Source organism: Talpa europaea (assembly GCF_964194135.1).
Source record: "Talpa europaea genome assembly, chromosome: 4".
Lineage (NCBI taxonomy): Eukaryota > Metazoa > Chordata > Mammalia > Eulipotyphla > Talpidae > Talpa > Talpa europaea.
In genome coordinates, this window is record NC_140070.1 from 101265104 (window position 1) to 101281391 (window position 16288).

At 35.6% G+C, this 16288-nt stretch overlaps 1 protein-coding gene across 3 annotated transcripts in view; it reads right to left on the reverse strand.

Moving 5' to 3' along the window:
* GSK3B (glycogen synthase kinase 3 beta) overlaps window positions 1–16288 on the reverse strand; it is a gene marked incomplete at its 3' end in the record, with an annotated part of 155776 nt that overhangs the window by 94553 nt on the left and 44935 nt on the right. For all 3 annotated transcript variants that reach the window (XM_084231066.1, XM_084231065.1, XM_084231064.1), the window contains exon 2: window positions 6226–6419. In XM_084231066.1, the coding sequence (XP_084087192.1) occupies window positions 6226–6419 (194 nt within the window). The remainder of the gene's footprint in view (window positions 1–6225; window positions 6420–16288) is intronic.

Genomic DNA, 16288 nt, shown 5'->3' on the forward strand with positions numbered 1-16288 from the left:
AGAGAAATGAATAAGAACAACAGAATAAGTGTCATGCTGGTTTGTTTCCCCTACCCCCTCTCTGGAATAATGAAGGCAATAAAACTGCTTAAAATGTTAATTACAAAAAAAAAAAAATATTTATCAGTCTCACCAACCATCAGTAGCTTTTGGGATTGATTACTCTTCTCCCTGCTCTAACATCAATGGTCTCCTACTAAAGAACCTAACTGTACTTTACCCCGGCAACACCATAAGCATTTTCTATCACAGGTACTTCCAAACTGGTCAAGTGACAGAGTATAATTTAAGTAATCTGCCACAGTATGATTCAAGGTCACAGAGGAAAAAAGATGTTCAAATCATAAAGTGCTAGTGGAAATGAAGCTTGTTATGTCAGAAATTCCTTTTAAAGCTCAGTGTCTTAGCTATATATTATGGGAATTACTAACAAAGGGATAATTATTGCTATGGGGTTTTTTGTTTTGTTTTTTTAAATCTCTGACCACTCTATTTTTTTTTTTTTTTTCCCCCCCACAAAACAAACTGCCTCTAACTGACCAAACAGGCTCAGCAGTTTGGTTTTATTAACTGGGCAACGAGCAAGACCCTATTCCAACCTACTTCTAGAAATACATAATTATTTAATGCAATCCTAGGCAGCAGCTATGTAAGTCACAGATGCTATACTACAGAATTTTAAGTTGTCAAAATGTTCCTACGTTTTATGGTAATTATGTAAATTAGTCAATGTATCAAAAAAAAATTTCCTAAATAACATTTAGCAAGCAGATGAAAGAATACTTAGAAGTCCCACAAAAGGGCCTCCCCAGTGGTGCAGCAGGTTGAGCGCCGCGCTGTGAAGCTGTCCGCAACCTCTGCAGTGAGGGTTCGATCCCAGCCAATGGTGAGAATCCCACATGGCGCGGCAGACCTCTCCTACTGCGCCCGCTGCTCCCCTCAGCAGAGTATTTCTGTCATCTGCCTGATCTGCCTCTGGTGAATCCTCTCACCCTCCCGTGTCTCTGGCCTGTACCCCAGTTCTTGTATAAAAATAAATTAATCTTAAAAAAAAAAAGTCCCACAAAAAAGGGGGTGATACAATAGGGGGAAAAACTTGAGTTTGTAAGCAGCCTACTATTTTTTAATACGTAGGAGGAAAAAAATGGAAAAATGGAAACAAAATCAAAACTACAACAGCAATAAAAGCAGTAAAATACTTAGGAATAAACTTAACAAACATCAAAAGCTGATTTAAGTAAAACTCCAAAAGACACAAAAGCAGACTTGAACAAAAGGAAAGATATCTCTTATTTCTGAAAAAGGCAATTCAAATCATAAATGTATCAGTTCTCCCCAAGTTAATATGCCAAATTAATGATGTTCCAATTAAAAATATTGTTTGATTTAATGGCATCAAAGTTCATACAGTAATAAAATAATCACCCAAGAACAGTTAAAAGAAGGCTACGAGGGAAGATGGGCCCTACCAGATATTAAAAGATACTATAAAGTTCTACAATAAAAGTGTAGTATTGACATCGGAATATGCAAACAACCTAGTGAAATGGAATGGAGAACCCAGAAGTAGACCAAGTAAATGTGAAGGTTAAGCATAGAATTACAGAAGCATCTCCTATCACTGGAACAAAGACACACTATTTAATAAATTGTGATGAGACAATTGGTTAATGGTTTAGAAAGGACAAAATTAGACAACCCATAACATACACAGGAATAAACTCTATATACAATAAATTTCAAATGGGAGAGGGATATAAATGTAAAAAGTGAAATCTACAACTACTAGAAGAAAATATGAATGAATTTCTCTTTAACCTGAGGAAAAGACTTTCTATTAAGGAAAAACTTTATAAGAAACTGAGTTGAGTTTTTTTAAAAAAGATTAATTTATTTTTGCATACAAGAACTGGGGTGTAAGCCAGAGGTGTGAGAAGTAAGAGGATTAACCAGAAAGAGTGGAGTGTAGAATAGGCAGATCTACTGAAATACACTGCTGAGGGGAACAGTGGGCCAGATAGGAGAGGTCTGCTGCACCATGTGGGTTAGCTCTCTGGCCAGTGGACTACTGCTAGCTATAGCTGGCAATAGTTTGATAGCGCTTTCTTTAACCCCTGCACCACCAGGGAGGCACCTGAAGATGAGTTTCTAATTATAATTCAAAGCCCAGATATGAATTTTTAAAAAGGGGGGAACAATAAAATTGACTGCATGTGAAGGCGGGGTGATTTTTATATGGCAAAAAAAAAAAAAAAAAAGAACATGCAAAGTAATATATTACATATTTCAATAATAAGGGCTAAAACATAATAAAGAACTCTTCAGGGTTGAGCACAAAAGATCAAAAACCCATTTTAAGATTTATTTCATTTACTTATTCATACCAGAGCTGGGGTGTAGGACAGAGTTGAAGGGTGGGGGTGTGTGGGAGACAGGACTCACCAGAGACAGAGTGGGAACAGAACAGGCAGATTGACTGAAATATACTGCTGAAGGGAACAGCGGGTGAGACAAGAGAGGTCTGCTGTGCCATGTAGGTCACCTCCCTGGCTGGGCATCAAACTCATGCTGCAGTGGCTGCTGATAACTTCATAGTGCTGAGACTTAACCACTTGTACCACTAGGGCGGGCCCAAAAAACCATTTTAAAAATGGGTCCAAAAAGTGGACAATTGATACACATACAAAAAGAAAAGACTGAACAAATGAAAATACTAAACTATCTTCTTGATGTGGTACATATACACCATGGAATATTACTCAGCATTCAAAAAAGATAAACACATACAATTTGCAGCAACATGGATGGAGCTGGAAGGGATCATGCTCCGCGAAATAAGCCAGAAAGAAAAAGAAAAATACCGGATGGTCTCACTCATAGCAGGAATCTAGAAAACCTAAATAAGGGACCAGGAAAAAGAGTAACTGTAAGAAAGAAAATATCAAAATCAACAAACAACTACAAACCAGAGACACTCTATGAGGGGTGGTGGGGCGGGGAAAGGAGGGCTTGGGATCAAAATAAGGGGGTTGTAATTGTATGGGGAATATAAAAATAAAATTTAAATAAAATTAAAAAAAAGAAGAAAGCAAAAGTAGTAATAAAGACATTTACATGAATACTTCAGAAAAAAGAAAATATTAAACTATATTCATAATACAATTACAATGAAAACTGCAATGCGATACCATTTCTCACCTATTAGATTAGCAAAACTGAAAAAGGAGAGGAATTATTATTGTCAAAGGTATTGGAAAATAGGCATTCATATATTTACTGGAGCAAATACAAACTGATATAACCATTATGGACAATAATTTAGCAGTATCAAACAAAACTACATATGTGTTTATGTTTTGATACAGCCATCTTACTTCTCTTTATGTAATCCTGAAGACACAAATTTAGTAAAAATAACTGAAAAAAAAAAAAACCCAAAAACAAAAACCATGCAGTTTATCCGTAATAGCACTGCTGGAAATTGCAAAGTACTGAAAACAAATACACAGGACAAAGGTTGAAACAACTATGCGATACTATGTAGCTGTAAAAAAGGATGAGAAAAATCTCTGATCTGCTATGTAATGATTTCCAGGAAATATAATGAAGAGAAAAAGCAAAGTGGAAAAGAGTCTCTAACACATGATCTTTTGTGTATGAAAGAAATACATACATACACACACACACACACACCCCTCCTCCTTTGTGCAAGAGAAAACTAGAGAACAAATCAGAACATAATGAAATTAGCTATCTGTAGGGAGTAAGTAGAAACAAGGCTGAGGAAAGATGAAATGACACATGTATTTCTGACTTATGGAACCAAGTGAATGTTTCATAGACTAAAATCTAAAAAAAAATTAAGTCTAAAAGAATGGAGGTAAAGTTCTAAGAAGCCATAAACACACAAACAGATGAATAAAATTTTATTTCAAATAAATAACCCAACTATGCTAAAGGGAAAAATTAAAATAAAAAAATAAGGAAAAGAACTAATCCAAATACCTTCTGAACATAAAATTTAGGATTGATATAATGATAAGATACAGTAAAGCACTCTGGAGTCAACTGCTTGGATTCAAATACTTATCCATACTTCCACCTCTCTTAGTCTTTGTTTTTGTTTCCTTACCCCAATAATAACAGTACCAATCTCACAGTATTAATGGTAAGGCTCAAATAAATCTACACATGTAAAATGTCAATAGATCACCTAGGAAATAATAACAATTTGGTAAGTATTTGCTATCATCAACTAATACAAAAAAACATTAAATATGTGGTTTTATTCAGGAAACAAACATAATAAAAATGGAGTCCTTGGGGGAAAAAAATCAGAATGTCCTAGTTTATGGCAATAAGAGCTAAAGAAATTTAGAATAGCAAAATGCATATGGCTGATTGGAATCACCGGGGGAATTTCATAAAGGAAGAATGTGGCATGGGTCTTTCTATTATGCTCACAATGAGAGTAATGAAAGGAAGCTGAATAAAAGCAGAGAAACCATAAAAGACCATTTTATTTCACAACGTGACACAGAGGTTTGGGAAGCTGTGTATTTGTAGATAGGGCAAGACAATGGACACTCCTGAAAGTACAATTGAACCTGGAAGGCTTTATAATCTAGACTATGAGGAACCATCAATTTACATGTAACATAAACTACATGACTAAACTCAATTGGGGAACTGTTCTAATGTCGGTTTATAGAAGGGAATGAAGCGAGAACATCAGAGATTTATTAGTGGTTAAACCCAGTAATGACAAGGGTGTGACTAGAATACTGATGATGAGAAAGGAAAAGAAGTAGAGATCAACAAGGTACTGTGGGTGGGAATGGGAAAGACACCACCACGTTTGATAATGATTAGATATAAAGGAGGAGAGAATGCCAAAGTGAATGATAAAACCATGAGAAGGAAAAAGTAAATTTCCTACGGGAACCAATAGGAAAGATTTCCATTGACCAACAAGAAAGAGTTCCACTGGCTAGTGAAAGTTAAGTCAGGGCTAGGTAAAAAGTCTGTCAATATGCATAGTACAATATTCAGACATCAAAATCCAGTGGGCATTTGGCAACATGGGAGTAATGCTTGGAAGAGAAGAAAACTGGAGACAAAGACTTTAAAATTTAGTCTTTACAATGCTGATATAGCCATTAGACTGTGTGCTATTTCAGAGCTGTGCTCACCTCTTATTTGTTCTTTTATCTCTTAATGTTTCACATTATGCCAATACATGGCAGATTCAGTAAAATGTTTCAGAGGTGGGAGGAGCAAGGAAGTGAGCAGAGCTGATAACGTGCTGATGGCACAACCTTGACTGAATCCCAGCTCTCTTGACTCCACTACACCTTAACGTGAAAAGGACTTTCTGAACATCCATCAACAGTGTGCGCTAAAGAGAGGGTATAAGAAATGAAAATAAACTCAACTTTGGGAGTTGTGTTTCTAAGAGACATAAAAGAAGACAGCAAAGGTCAGTTATAGAGAACAAAAATGATAATGCTAAATCACGGATTCAAAGGAAATTTTTCAAGAAAGCAAGCATAGTCAACCATGTCAAATGATCACTGCAACAAACAGTTATTTCTCTGGTTTCCTACAGCAATAAGATCCAAGGAATAGAGAGGTCACTTTGTAAAAGCATCAATTAAGAAATTTTAATCTAGGGCCTCCCCGGTGGCGCAGCGGTTGAGCGCTGGGTTGTGAAGCTGCCCGCAGCCTCTGCAGCGCTGGTTTGATTCCCGGATGCTCCCCGGCCACCAGAGGAGGGTCCCGCATGGCGCGTAGACTTCTGCCACCCGCTGCTCCCCTCAGCAGTGTACTTAGGTCCTTCTGCCTGCTCTGCTCCCTGCTCTGCCTCTGGTGGATTCTCTCACCCTCCCGCGCTTCTGACTGTACCCAGTGCTTGTATGTATGTATAAATAAATAAATAAATAAATAAATAAATAAATAAATAAATAAATAAATAAATAAAGCTTTAAAAAATTTTAATCTACCTGTCACAGCATATAAATACATAAATCACTCATAGCAGTATGTGAAAATAAATATTGCATTTCAGTAAATTTATCTCTATAAACACAATGAAAATAAACTTGTTACAGTGGTTTTCATATAATTGCATAATATATAAAATCTGAAGGAAAAAAGAATTAAGTAATTTACATATACTGATAGCAACAACAAAAAATAAAAAACATGAAATACCGAAGGTTTTACCTTAAATCTCTTGTCCTGCAATACTTTCTTGATGGCAACCAGTTCTCCTGAATCACAAAGTTTGGCCTGATATACCACACCAAATGACCCATTTCCAATTACTTTAGTGTCTGTATAGCTGACTTCTTGTGGCCTGTCTGGACCCTGCCCAGGAGTTGCCACCACTGTGGTCACCTTGCTGCCATCCTTATCTCCTAAAGGAAAGAAGGGATAGAATAATGAAAACTGTACAGAATTAAACAGAGAAAAGTATACATAATGACTCTATTCTTTATTACAAAGTATTTGTAAATGCTCATTTTAGTTTATCACATAGAATTACTTCAATCATTTGCTTCAATTATAAGTAATTTTTTAAACCACAATATAACTCAGTCATTTAACAGACAAGGCATTTCTTTATAGACGTGACTTCATTTAATGAAAACAAAAACCTCATGAAGTAGATAGTGCTGTTCCCTTATTAAAGGTAATGGGAAGACTGATAAATTTTTCCAAGATTTAAATGGTAGACCCAGCAGGTCTGAATCCTTATTTGTCCAACTCCAAAGGCTCTAGTCCTTTCTTCAAGGCTTCCTTATGTTACTTGAAAATAAAATAGGTGCAACTTAAAATTTCTAAATAAGCTCACTGTATTCAGAGCACTCTGCCTTTAGGAAGATTATGTTTTGGTTGTTTGTTCTCCATCTCTCTTTAATAATGGCATACCTTTCCAAAAAAGTTCAGATAGGGGAAAAGGAACATGAGAAAGAATGCTAATTTGGGGGACAAGAAAAGTAAAACAAATATCGAAACTATTCTGAACTGAGCATCATTCACAAGTAGCTTACTGGCTCTGGGGTCTCTGCCCACCCATGGCCCTCTACTTACACTTTTTACCTTCTCTCATTCCCAGAAGCAATCCAAAGATTCGTCAGTTCAAGCTCAAAAGCCACCCCCTATGTAACTAATCACAAATCACAATTTTTGAATTCTTATACTACTCTTAACCATGCTCTGCTATACCTAGCACCTAATTTTAAAGAGTTTTACATTGTTCTAAGTGATTTCAGAATACAGACTAGTAACTACAACCATTGTGATTAACAATTATGAATCATGTTTCTTCTGTGTTCAACAATTCTAAAACTAGTTTTCAGTACAATGTAGTTCTTAGGCTCACTTCCTAACCTGCACTTTCTCCTCTGCTATTCTTCCATGATATCAATCCTATTTTTCAAATGTTATCTAGATTCATACTAACTAAAGAAAAAATAATATATTTAACTCTAGATACCAAGTCAAGATTAGTCATTTGTATCTTACATATAAAAAGATCAAAAATACAACTATCCAATTTTCTAATAGTTGGGTATTTTTCACCTACCAAATATAAAATTGCCAGATAAATTAATACTCATGTCATACTGTAATATCTATAGACATTTAAGTTCACAGAAGTATTAATATAGACAACAAATAATAAGTAGTATCTATGATTAAGGAATTCTCTAAGACAGTCTTCATAACAGACAATACCACAATGATTGATTCCTGCATAAGATAAGCAGTGTATATTATATCATGGTCAGCTATCTCCTCAATCAACCAATTCTTACAATATTGCATATTCTTTAAGTACATACAAACCCCCAAACAAGTCAACAGATAACAGCTCTCAAAGCTTTCAAATGCTCTCTTGACATTTCACTCCGAGTAAGATAAATCTTAAACGTATTTGCTAAAAAAACTAAGTTAATCTAATTCAAGTTCAAATTATAATGCTCCATTCCCAAAAAACAATCAAATCATAATGCTCCATTCCCAAAAAACAATCCTTATTACATTTATTTCTGACTGTGTTACTCTTAACATTGTTTCAGGTTAACTACTCTAAGTTATTTACTTCCTCATCTATAAAATAAGCCTCTCCTTACCTGCATTACAGTATTCCTAAAGACAAAATCAGTCTTTTGAACTTAAACTATAAATGAAGTGATACAGAAAGATTAAAAGTCCAATGTATTAGATACATTTTCTTCTAATCCAATTGTCCTAAAGAAAATAAATAGCAGAGGTGATTTCAAACAATCTGACTTTCCCTAGAGCATTCCCATCAAAACCATAGCACAATAAATGAATGAATGAATGAAGAGTTGTGAATTAGTAATTCTACAGAGCAAGTCACTTATAAAATATCACAGGTCTAATAAAAAAACAAAGTCATTGTTTTTTAATTAAGATAAGTTAATATCTTAAGAGCGTAAGTGGCTTTTGTTTAAATTGAAAGCAAAAGCTGTTTGGGGGTATAACCTAAAATTATTCGTGTCTACTGTAAACTTTATTTCAATGAAGAAGACAGCAGCTATGGTTCTGTACTTGCTCTGGTAAGAGAACTTAAGCAATAAAAGCTTTTGTAATGGCCTTCTCAGGATGGATTTCTTAAAACCTTCACGTTTCAGAAAAATGGTTCCATGGGTTCAACAATCAGTTGTGAAAGACAGCCATCACAACTCTAGGATTAACATCTCCTTCAACCTTATCTATTAAGTCTGAGAAAATCTTACCTAGAATTTTGACTTGTACACAGGAAAAAATACAAATGAGATGATTCTGCTGAAATATCAAAAGTGGAGTAGAAAGATAAGTTTGTGCTATTAATGCTATAAATGAACAAGACTTATGCAGTCTCTTAATTTTAAACTGCAACTGGATACAGACAAGTATCAGTCCTTTTGTTCTCTTGCACATCTAATAAAATAATAGTTCACAACATTTAGCAGAAATTATTCTTGTTTGAGCAGTTAGAAAAACTGCTAAGCACTCTTACAAGCTATACTCTATTAAAATATGAAAACCCAAATATGCTAAGAATAATGGCTGTCAGGCTTTCTAACTCAAGCATCCCAGAAATTCTGTTCAGAAGTCATCAAGCTCTTTAAATTGCTCCACCAGAGAAATCAAATTGCAGAGCCATAAAGAATGACAAGCTAATACTGGGTATGACTTGGCTTGAGCAGTAGTAACACATGGAACAGTCAGCAGCTAGTGTGCCAAGGAAAAGTATGTCACCATTTGGCACTGTAATCTGCTGACATAGCAATAAAATTAACAGCTGTATAAAATTTCACTGTTTACAAAGAACTTTCCAATTCTTTGTTTCATCTACCCTAATATAATTAAATATATGGTATGTTGTGCTCACTAGGCAAACAAGTAAAGTAAAACTAAAGGATATTAACTTGCCCAATATCATAAAGTTTAACAGTAACAGAACTCTTTACTACTTGCCTCATGCTATACACCTCTGTTATATTTTACAAACTTGCTACTATAGCTGAACGATTTAGCTCAAACACTATCATCTCCTCCCCAAACAATATTAAGTTTTTAAACTTATCCCAAAGCAAAGTCATATGGGAAACAAAAAAAATGTAAAACAATTCTAAGATGTTTAGCATTTCTTACTTGAAACCAGGTAATTCTGGATTTTATCATAGCAAAGTACAGTAAGCATTGCTTCCAAAAAACCAAAATCCTCAAGAAAAGCTAGAAACTAGGGATTCTAACAAGAATGCTACTTTAAAAAAAAAGAATCACCACTTTGCCCAATACTCAATTGCTCAGGATGCAAGATATAGAGAATCTCATACTCTTTACAATAAAATTGGTTTCCAAAATATGCCACTATCTCTCAGAGCAGTAACAGCAGAGCAGTGGGAATAGCCTGGCTCCTGGCCCTCTCTCTGGCCAGAAGACTCATGGGATACTCTATTGTAGTGAAAATTCACTCAGGTGGTATGAATTTCCTATTATAATTAGAATATGGAACTAAATCCCCTATTCTTTGCCACAATATATAAATCCTAAACATATAAACCACAATAGAATCCTCATGAAGCAATGGAAAGATGGTACATAACAGAACAACCACTTTCTATTGAAGATTGTTAAATATATAGAATAGAAATCAATTATCATAAAAGCCTTAGGAATATCCCAAATTGATACATGGCAGCTTAGTTTTTTTGTTTTTTTTTTTTTTTGGCAGCTTAGTTCTTAATCTCTCAACATAATTTTGTATCTATAAGCAACACATTGTGGATATATTTTTAAAGTCTTCTGAAGTCATTCCTCAGACCAATTCATCCCACGATGAAAAAATGATATATCAGAGAATGGTTCACATCCAAAGGGTAGAAAGAGCATCCCAAACCCAAAAGACCACTTCAAGCATCTTTAGTAGTTAAGAGGATTCTGACACCGACATTCTAATTTTATATGAATGATAAATTTCAAATTGAACATATGTTAGCCATTTAATTTGATGGTTCCTTGCATAAGGATGACAGTTCCTAAGATGCTGAGCTAAGAAAAAAACTGCAACACTTTTAATAGAAAGCCTTGATAGAAACATTAATAAATCACACCACTATTACAAATTAAACACATCAATAACTATCCTTGTGAAATCTTCCTGTAACTCAAGAATAATGTCTCCATGAAGAAATAACAGAAAATTAAGTCTACTACAAATAACATAGAATTCAGCATACCACCTGTGACTCTACACAGATGATACAAAATATTTTCAATAGTTTTTTACCTAACAATGCTAATATAGGGAAAATAGCACTGCCTATTCTTTATCAGTAAGAGAAATAATAGCTATTTTTTTAGATGTTTAACAACAAAATAGTAACACTATTGAAAAATACTACACAAATTACTCAAAAAACAAAAAGAACCTTATTTTCAGCCATGACTTAAGATTGTGAGAAGAGGAAACAGTGACCACTGTCAAAGCTTCAGGTTTGTAAATCAAATTCTACCCTAAGGAACTGGCTAAGGAACATCTATTAACACAAGATGCTCTCCCGAAAATGAAACAGTTTAGAAACACAAAAACAGGGCCTCCCTGGTGGTGCAGTGGTTGAGCGCTGGGTTGCGAAGCTGCCCACAGCCTCTGCAGCGCCGGTTCGATCCCCGGCTGCTCCCCAGTCACCGGAGGAGGGTCCCTCATGGCGCGCAGACCTGCTCTGCTCCCCGCTCTGTCTCTGGTGAATTCTCTCACCCTCCCACGCTTCTGACTGTACCCAGTGCTTGTATAAATAAATAAACAAATAAATTTAAAAAAAAAAAAAAGAAACACAAAAACAGCATTAATTAAGTGTAAGAAATAAAAAGGATTTTTGTCTCACAAAAATCAGACATCCTAAAATAAACTTACTCGTGTCATAAAATAGGGGCTCTACTCAGATATGAAAATTCTACCCAGAGTGCAAATGCCGTAATATCTATGGGCAAAGCTATGAAGAAGGGAAACCAACCAAGTAGTCGAATCAACCCTAATGATTAATAACATGAGAAATTTTTTAGAACAATTTCTATGTAACCTTGATATGATAAAAATCTTTCTTGCAGGGTCTTTTCCTTAGATACCATTCCTTTCCACATGATCCTACCTACAGAATTAGGAAAACAAAACAACAAAAGAATTACTAAATTTCCTTTGGGATGGAAAAGCAAACAAACGAGAGGCAGGGAAAATAAAATGGACAGATGTCATATGTGGGCTGACTTCTGGAGATGTTTCCTTATATATCATACTTTAGAAATAGAAAAATACATGGCAGAAGATGGAGATAAGACAGAAAGACTCCAATGCCCTACAAAGCACAATAAGACCACATTTTTAATCACAGGAAGATACCAAGCCAGTTGGATTAACAAGCATAAGTAATGAAGAAGTATAAAATTTCTACTAAGAAAAAATAAGTCTATTAAGTTTTCATCCTTAGAGAAAGGCATGATGGTGCAAAATTTGGGCTCTGAAGGTATACCAAGGTTTGAAGCATACATTCTACCACTTAATATCTATAAAATGGAGACAGCTGCTACTTCGAGGGTGTTGTAATGATTAAATAATATAAGGTAAGCAATTTTTTTTAATATTTGTCATATAATGACTACTCAGTAAATTAGGGGAGGCCCTTGTCATGCTACATTTTGAGAAACAATGACCACCAATGAAAATAAAACACCTGTATTGTTTTAATTGAAAAATTTGTCATCTGAGAAAGTTAAATGAATAAATATTAGTACTACTTCTCCCCCAGTAATTAATAAGGGGAAAAATGTTTTTTAATTACTAAAAATCACCATCAGCAGCCAATGAATAGAACAAGCTTTTGCTATAAACTACCAAAAAAAAGAGCAAAGGGAAAAAACACAGAAAATTTTCAGGCTACAAGCAGCGTAGCATGGCTCCCAACAACTGTGCCTGTCTCAAGAAGCAATTCTGAGGGAAAATACAGAAGAAAAAATAGTGAGAATTCTCTGTGCCACTCCTCAGTAAAATAAAAGTAGAATGTGAAGTGCTGCAGGCAGTTATGGAGAGGAACAAGAAGTTAGGGGAGAAAGAAAGTCCAAAGCCCAAAGCCCAAAGAAAGTCTACAGCTAATGCTTTGCCCCAAGTCTTCTATACATCATCTATGACTCTCCACAAAGGCAGCCATCTTCCCATTTAGTAATCTAAGCTGAGGGAAGAAACAGAAGTCAACAAAAGTAGAATGTACCCCAGCTCAGTGAGTCAACAAAAGTAGAATGTACCCCAGCTCAGTGGTAGAAAACATGTTCAAAAAGGGACCTCTCTGGTGGCGCAGGCTGTTGAGCGCTGCACTGTGAAGCTGTCCGCAGCCTCCGCAGCACTGGTTCGATCCCGACTGGCCAGCAAGGATCCCACATGGTGCAGCAGACCTCTCCTGTCTCACCTACCTCTCCCCTCAGCAGTGTATTTCGTCAGTCTGCCTGTTCTGTTCCCCGCTCTGTCTCCGGTGAATCCTCTCACCCTCCCGCACCTCTGGCCTGTATCCCAGTTCTTGCATAAAAATAAATAAATCTTTTTAAAAAAAAGTTCAAAAAGGTCTTCCCTATTACCACATCCCTCTGGTTATAGAAAAGTACATTAAAAACAACAGCCACATAACTCAGAAGACAAAGATGCCCAAAATAAGATTTAAAAAAAGGAAGACTTCACTGATGGATATTATATAAAAATAAAAGATGTGGCAAGAGCTGTCCAATTTAATGAAAAAACAGATGGAAAAACGGACGCAAACACACAATAGGACAAATAAGCAAAAGCCAAATCAAGAACTGCATCTGTAAGAAAACAATCTAAAGAGCAGGAAAAAAAATTCCTTCGAAAGAATTTAGTGCTATAGAATTAATAAGACCATGAAATAAATAAATAAAACAAGAATCCAAAGATAAGGTCATAAAACAGCAGAGAGATTAAAAAAGGAAAATTGTTTTGGTCCTTGTATTAATTTCCTGTGACTGCTGTAAACAAATTACCACAAATTGGTAATTATTCTCTCATAATCCTGATGCCCGAAAGTCTGAAATCAAGGTGCCAGCAGCACTGCACTCCCTCTGCAGGCTGTAGAAGAGAATCTAATCTTTGCCTCTTCTAGTTTCTGGTCATTGTCCACATTTCTTGATTTCTGCCCTCAAGAGTGCATCTTTCCAATCCCTGCCTCCATAGTCATACAGCCTCCTCCTTTCTGTGTCTGTATCTGCTCTCTTCTGTGTATCTCTTATAAGGACACCTGTGGTTGGACTTAGATTCCATCCAGATAATCTAGGGAAATCTCATTTCAAGATCCTTAATATAAGTGCGCAGACCTCTCCTGCCACCCACTGCTCCCCTCAGCAGTGTATTTCGTCAGTCTGCCTGTTCTATTCCCCGCTCTGGTGAATTCTCTCACCCTCCCACGCTTATGACTGTACCCAGTGCTTGTATAAATAAATAAATCTTTAAAAAAAAAAATCCTTAATATAATCTCAATCTGCAGGAGCCTTTTTTCCAAATAAGGCAAAATTCACAGGTTACTGGAATTAGACATGGATATGGAGGCAGGGGCGAATAGAGGGGCATTTTCCAGCCTGTTTGTTTCTTTGCTTAGTAAAACAATGAAACAGCCAAGAGGAGACATAGTGAAAAAATTTTAAATTAATACAAGGAGGGAATCATAGTTATGCAGAGGGAATGAAGAGATGAAAGTAACTCTGAAGAAGATAATAAATGCGGAAAACAAAGACAATTCTACATAAAGAATAGTTTTGTTCCTAAAGTGGAATCCAACATATGAATAAAATAAGTATTCAAAGATGCAAATTTCCTTGAAATTAAATGAACTGTATCAGCAGAGGAAAAAAGGAACAGTGTATACTAGAAAGGACTATCTCAGAATAATGAAAGTATCCTGGTTAAACTCAAGGATGAAAAAGATTCTATCAGGTATCCAGACATAAAAAAATTAGGGAAAAGAGAATGGGAGACATTTGTGAAAAATAAACAATAGATTAATGATGAAAAAACAGGACAAGCTGTTTCCTTCTATTGTTTGACTTGTAATAACCTTGGGGAAGTCAACAAACCTCCTTTCTAGACCTCAGTTTCCCTATCTGTAAATTGAAAGGACTGAGTAAGTATGAATGTTTAGATTCCTTTTAGCTTTGGTAATGTATGATTCCATGGCAGTCAGATAAGAGTATAAATTTCAAACAGTGACTTTTTTTTAAAGATTTATTTATTTATGCATACAAGAGCTGAGGTACAGGCCAGAGGTGTGGGGGGTGAGAGGATTTACCAGAGACAGAGTGAGGAACAGAACAAGCAGACTGACCAAAGTACACTGCCGAGAGGAGCAGTGGGCGAGTCAGGAGAGGTCTGCTGCGCCATGTGAGTACCTCCCTGGACGGCCAGGGATCGAACTTGTACTGCAGAGATGCAGAAAGCTTCACAGGTTGTGTCTCAACCCCTTGCACCACCAGGGAGTCCCCTCAAACACTGACTTTAAAAAAAAAAAAAAAATTATTGAGGTAACATTTGTTTATAACACTATTTGTATTCTGGAAGCATAAGATCCCTCCTTCAGGTGTTGTCACCTATTATGATAATAGCCACCAAAGCACCCATAGTCCATTATGCTCTCTCTCCACTTTATGCATGCCCCTCCCTCATCTCCTGCCTCTCTAAGTGCCTCAGTTCTTTAGTTAGCTTTCACTGGTTGGTTTTTAGAGTTTGGCTTTATCTGACCCTTTGTATGGTTTCTCTGTATTTTACATATAAGTGACACCATCCAGTATTTTCCTTTCTCCTTCTGACTAATTTCACAAAGCATAATCCCTTCCAGCTTCATCTGTGTTGCTACAAATGACAAGAGTTTATCTTTTTTGATGTAGGTTTCACCTTCCAATTTTTATTCAGTTAGTTTGGGAAAGAATTTATTTCAATCATTCCTCTCACCCCTAAATGTAGCTATCATATTTTACCTAGCAAATAAGCAAATATTAAAAAATAAAAATTAATCACGTTAACAAAGATATAATAAAACTAGGCACCCTTGAACTCAATTAGTTTCTTGCCAACTGAGTTCTAGAAAGGTTTTATCAGCTTACACTTTTACTCTCAATTTGTGAAGACTCATATGTTAAGATTGTTCCCAAATATCAAGCAAGGGATGTTATTTTAAAAGGTCATTGAATAAAGGATTTTGTTAGGTATAAGAGCAGTGAAAGACAAAGTGTGAGAGAGAACTGAAGGTGTATAATATCCAATAGTAAATCTAAATATACAAGTCAAAAAGACCCTGTAAAGATGTCTTATTTCAGGGAGGCCTCTAAATCTATGCACATACCAAACATTGTGGGAACAGAGCAATAAATTATGCCATTCCCACAAATATATACATATATATGAGGCCTAAATAAGAGGTGCCATTTAATTAATTTTCCTTAAGTATAGGAAAGTATAACTTTCCTTTAAGAATATTGGGGAAGGAGGGAAGAAGTAATCAGAAACTGAGAGATGATTGATTTACAAAGATATCCATGGAAGCACTATACAAAATATCAAACAGATATTTGATATTAAATAGCAAACAATCTAGATGCCCAGTAAGAAATTTGTCAAGTAAACTATTATATATGTTCACACTGAACAGAACAGTACAAGCAGCATTAAAACTACATTTTCAAGAATACTTAAGGTTATAAGGAAATATTCATGATACAA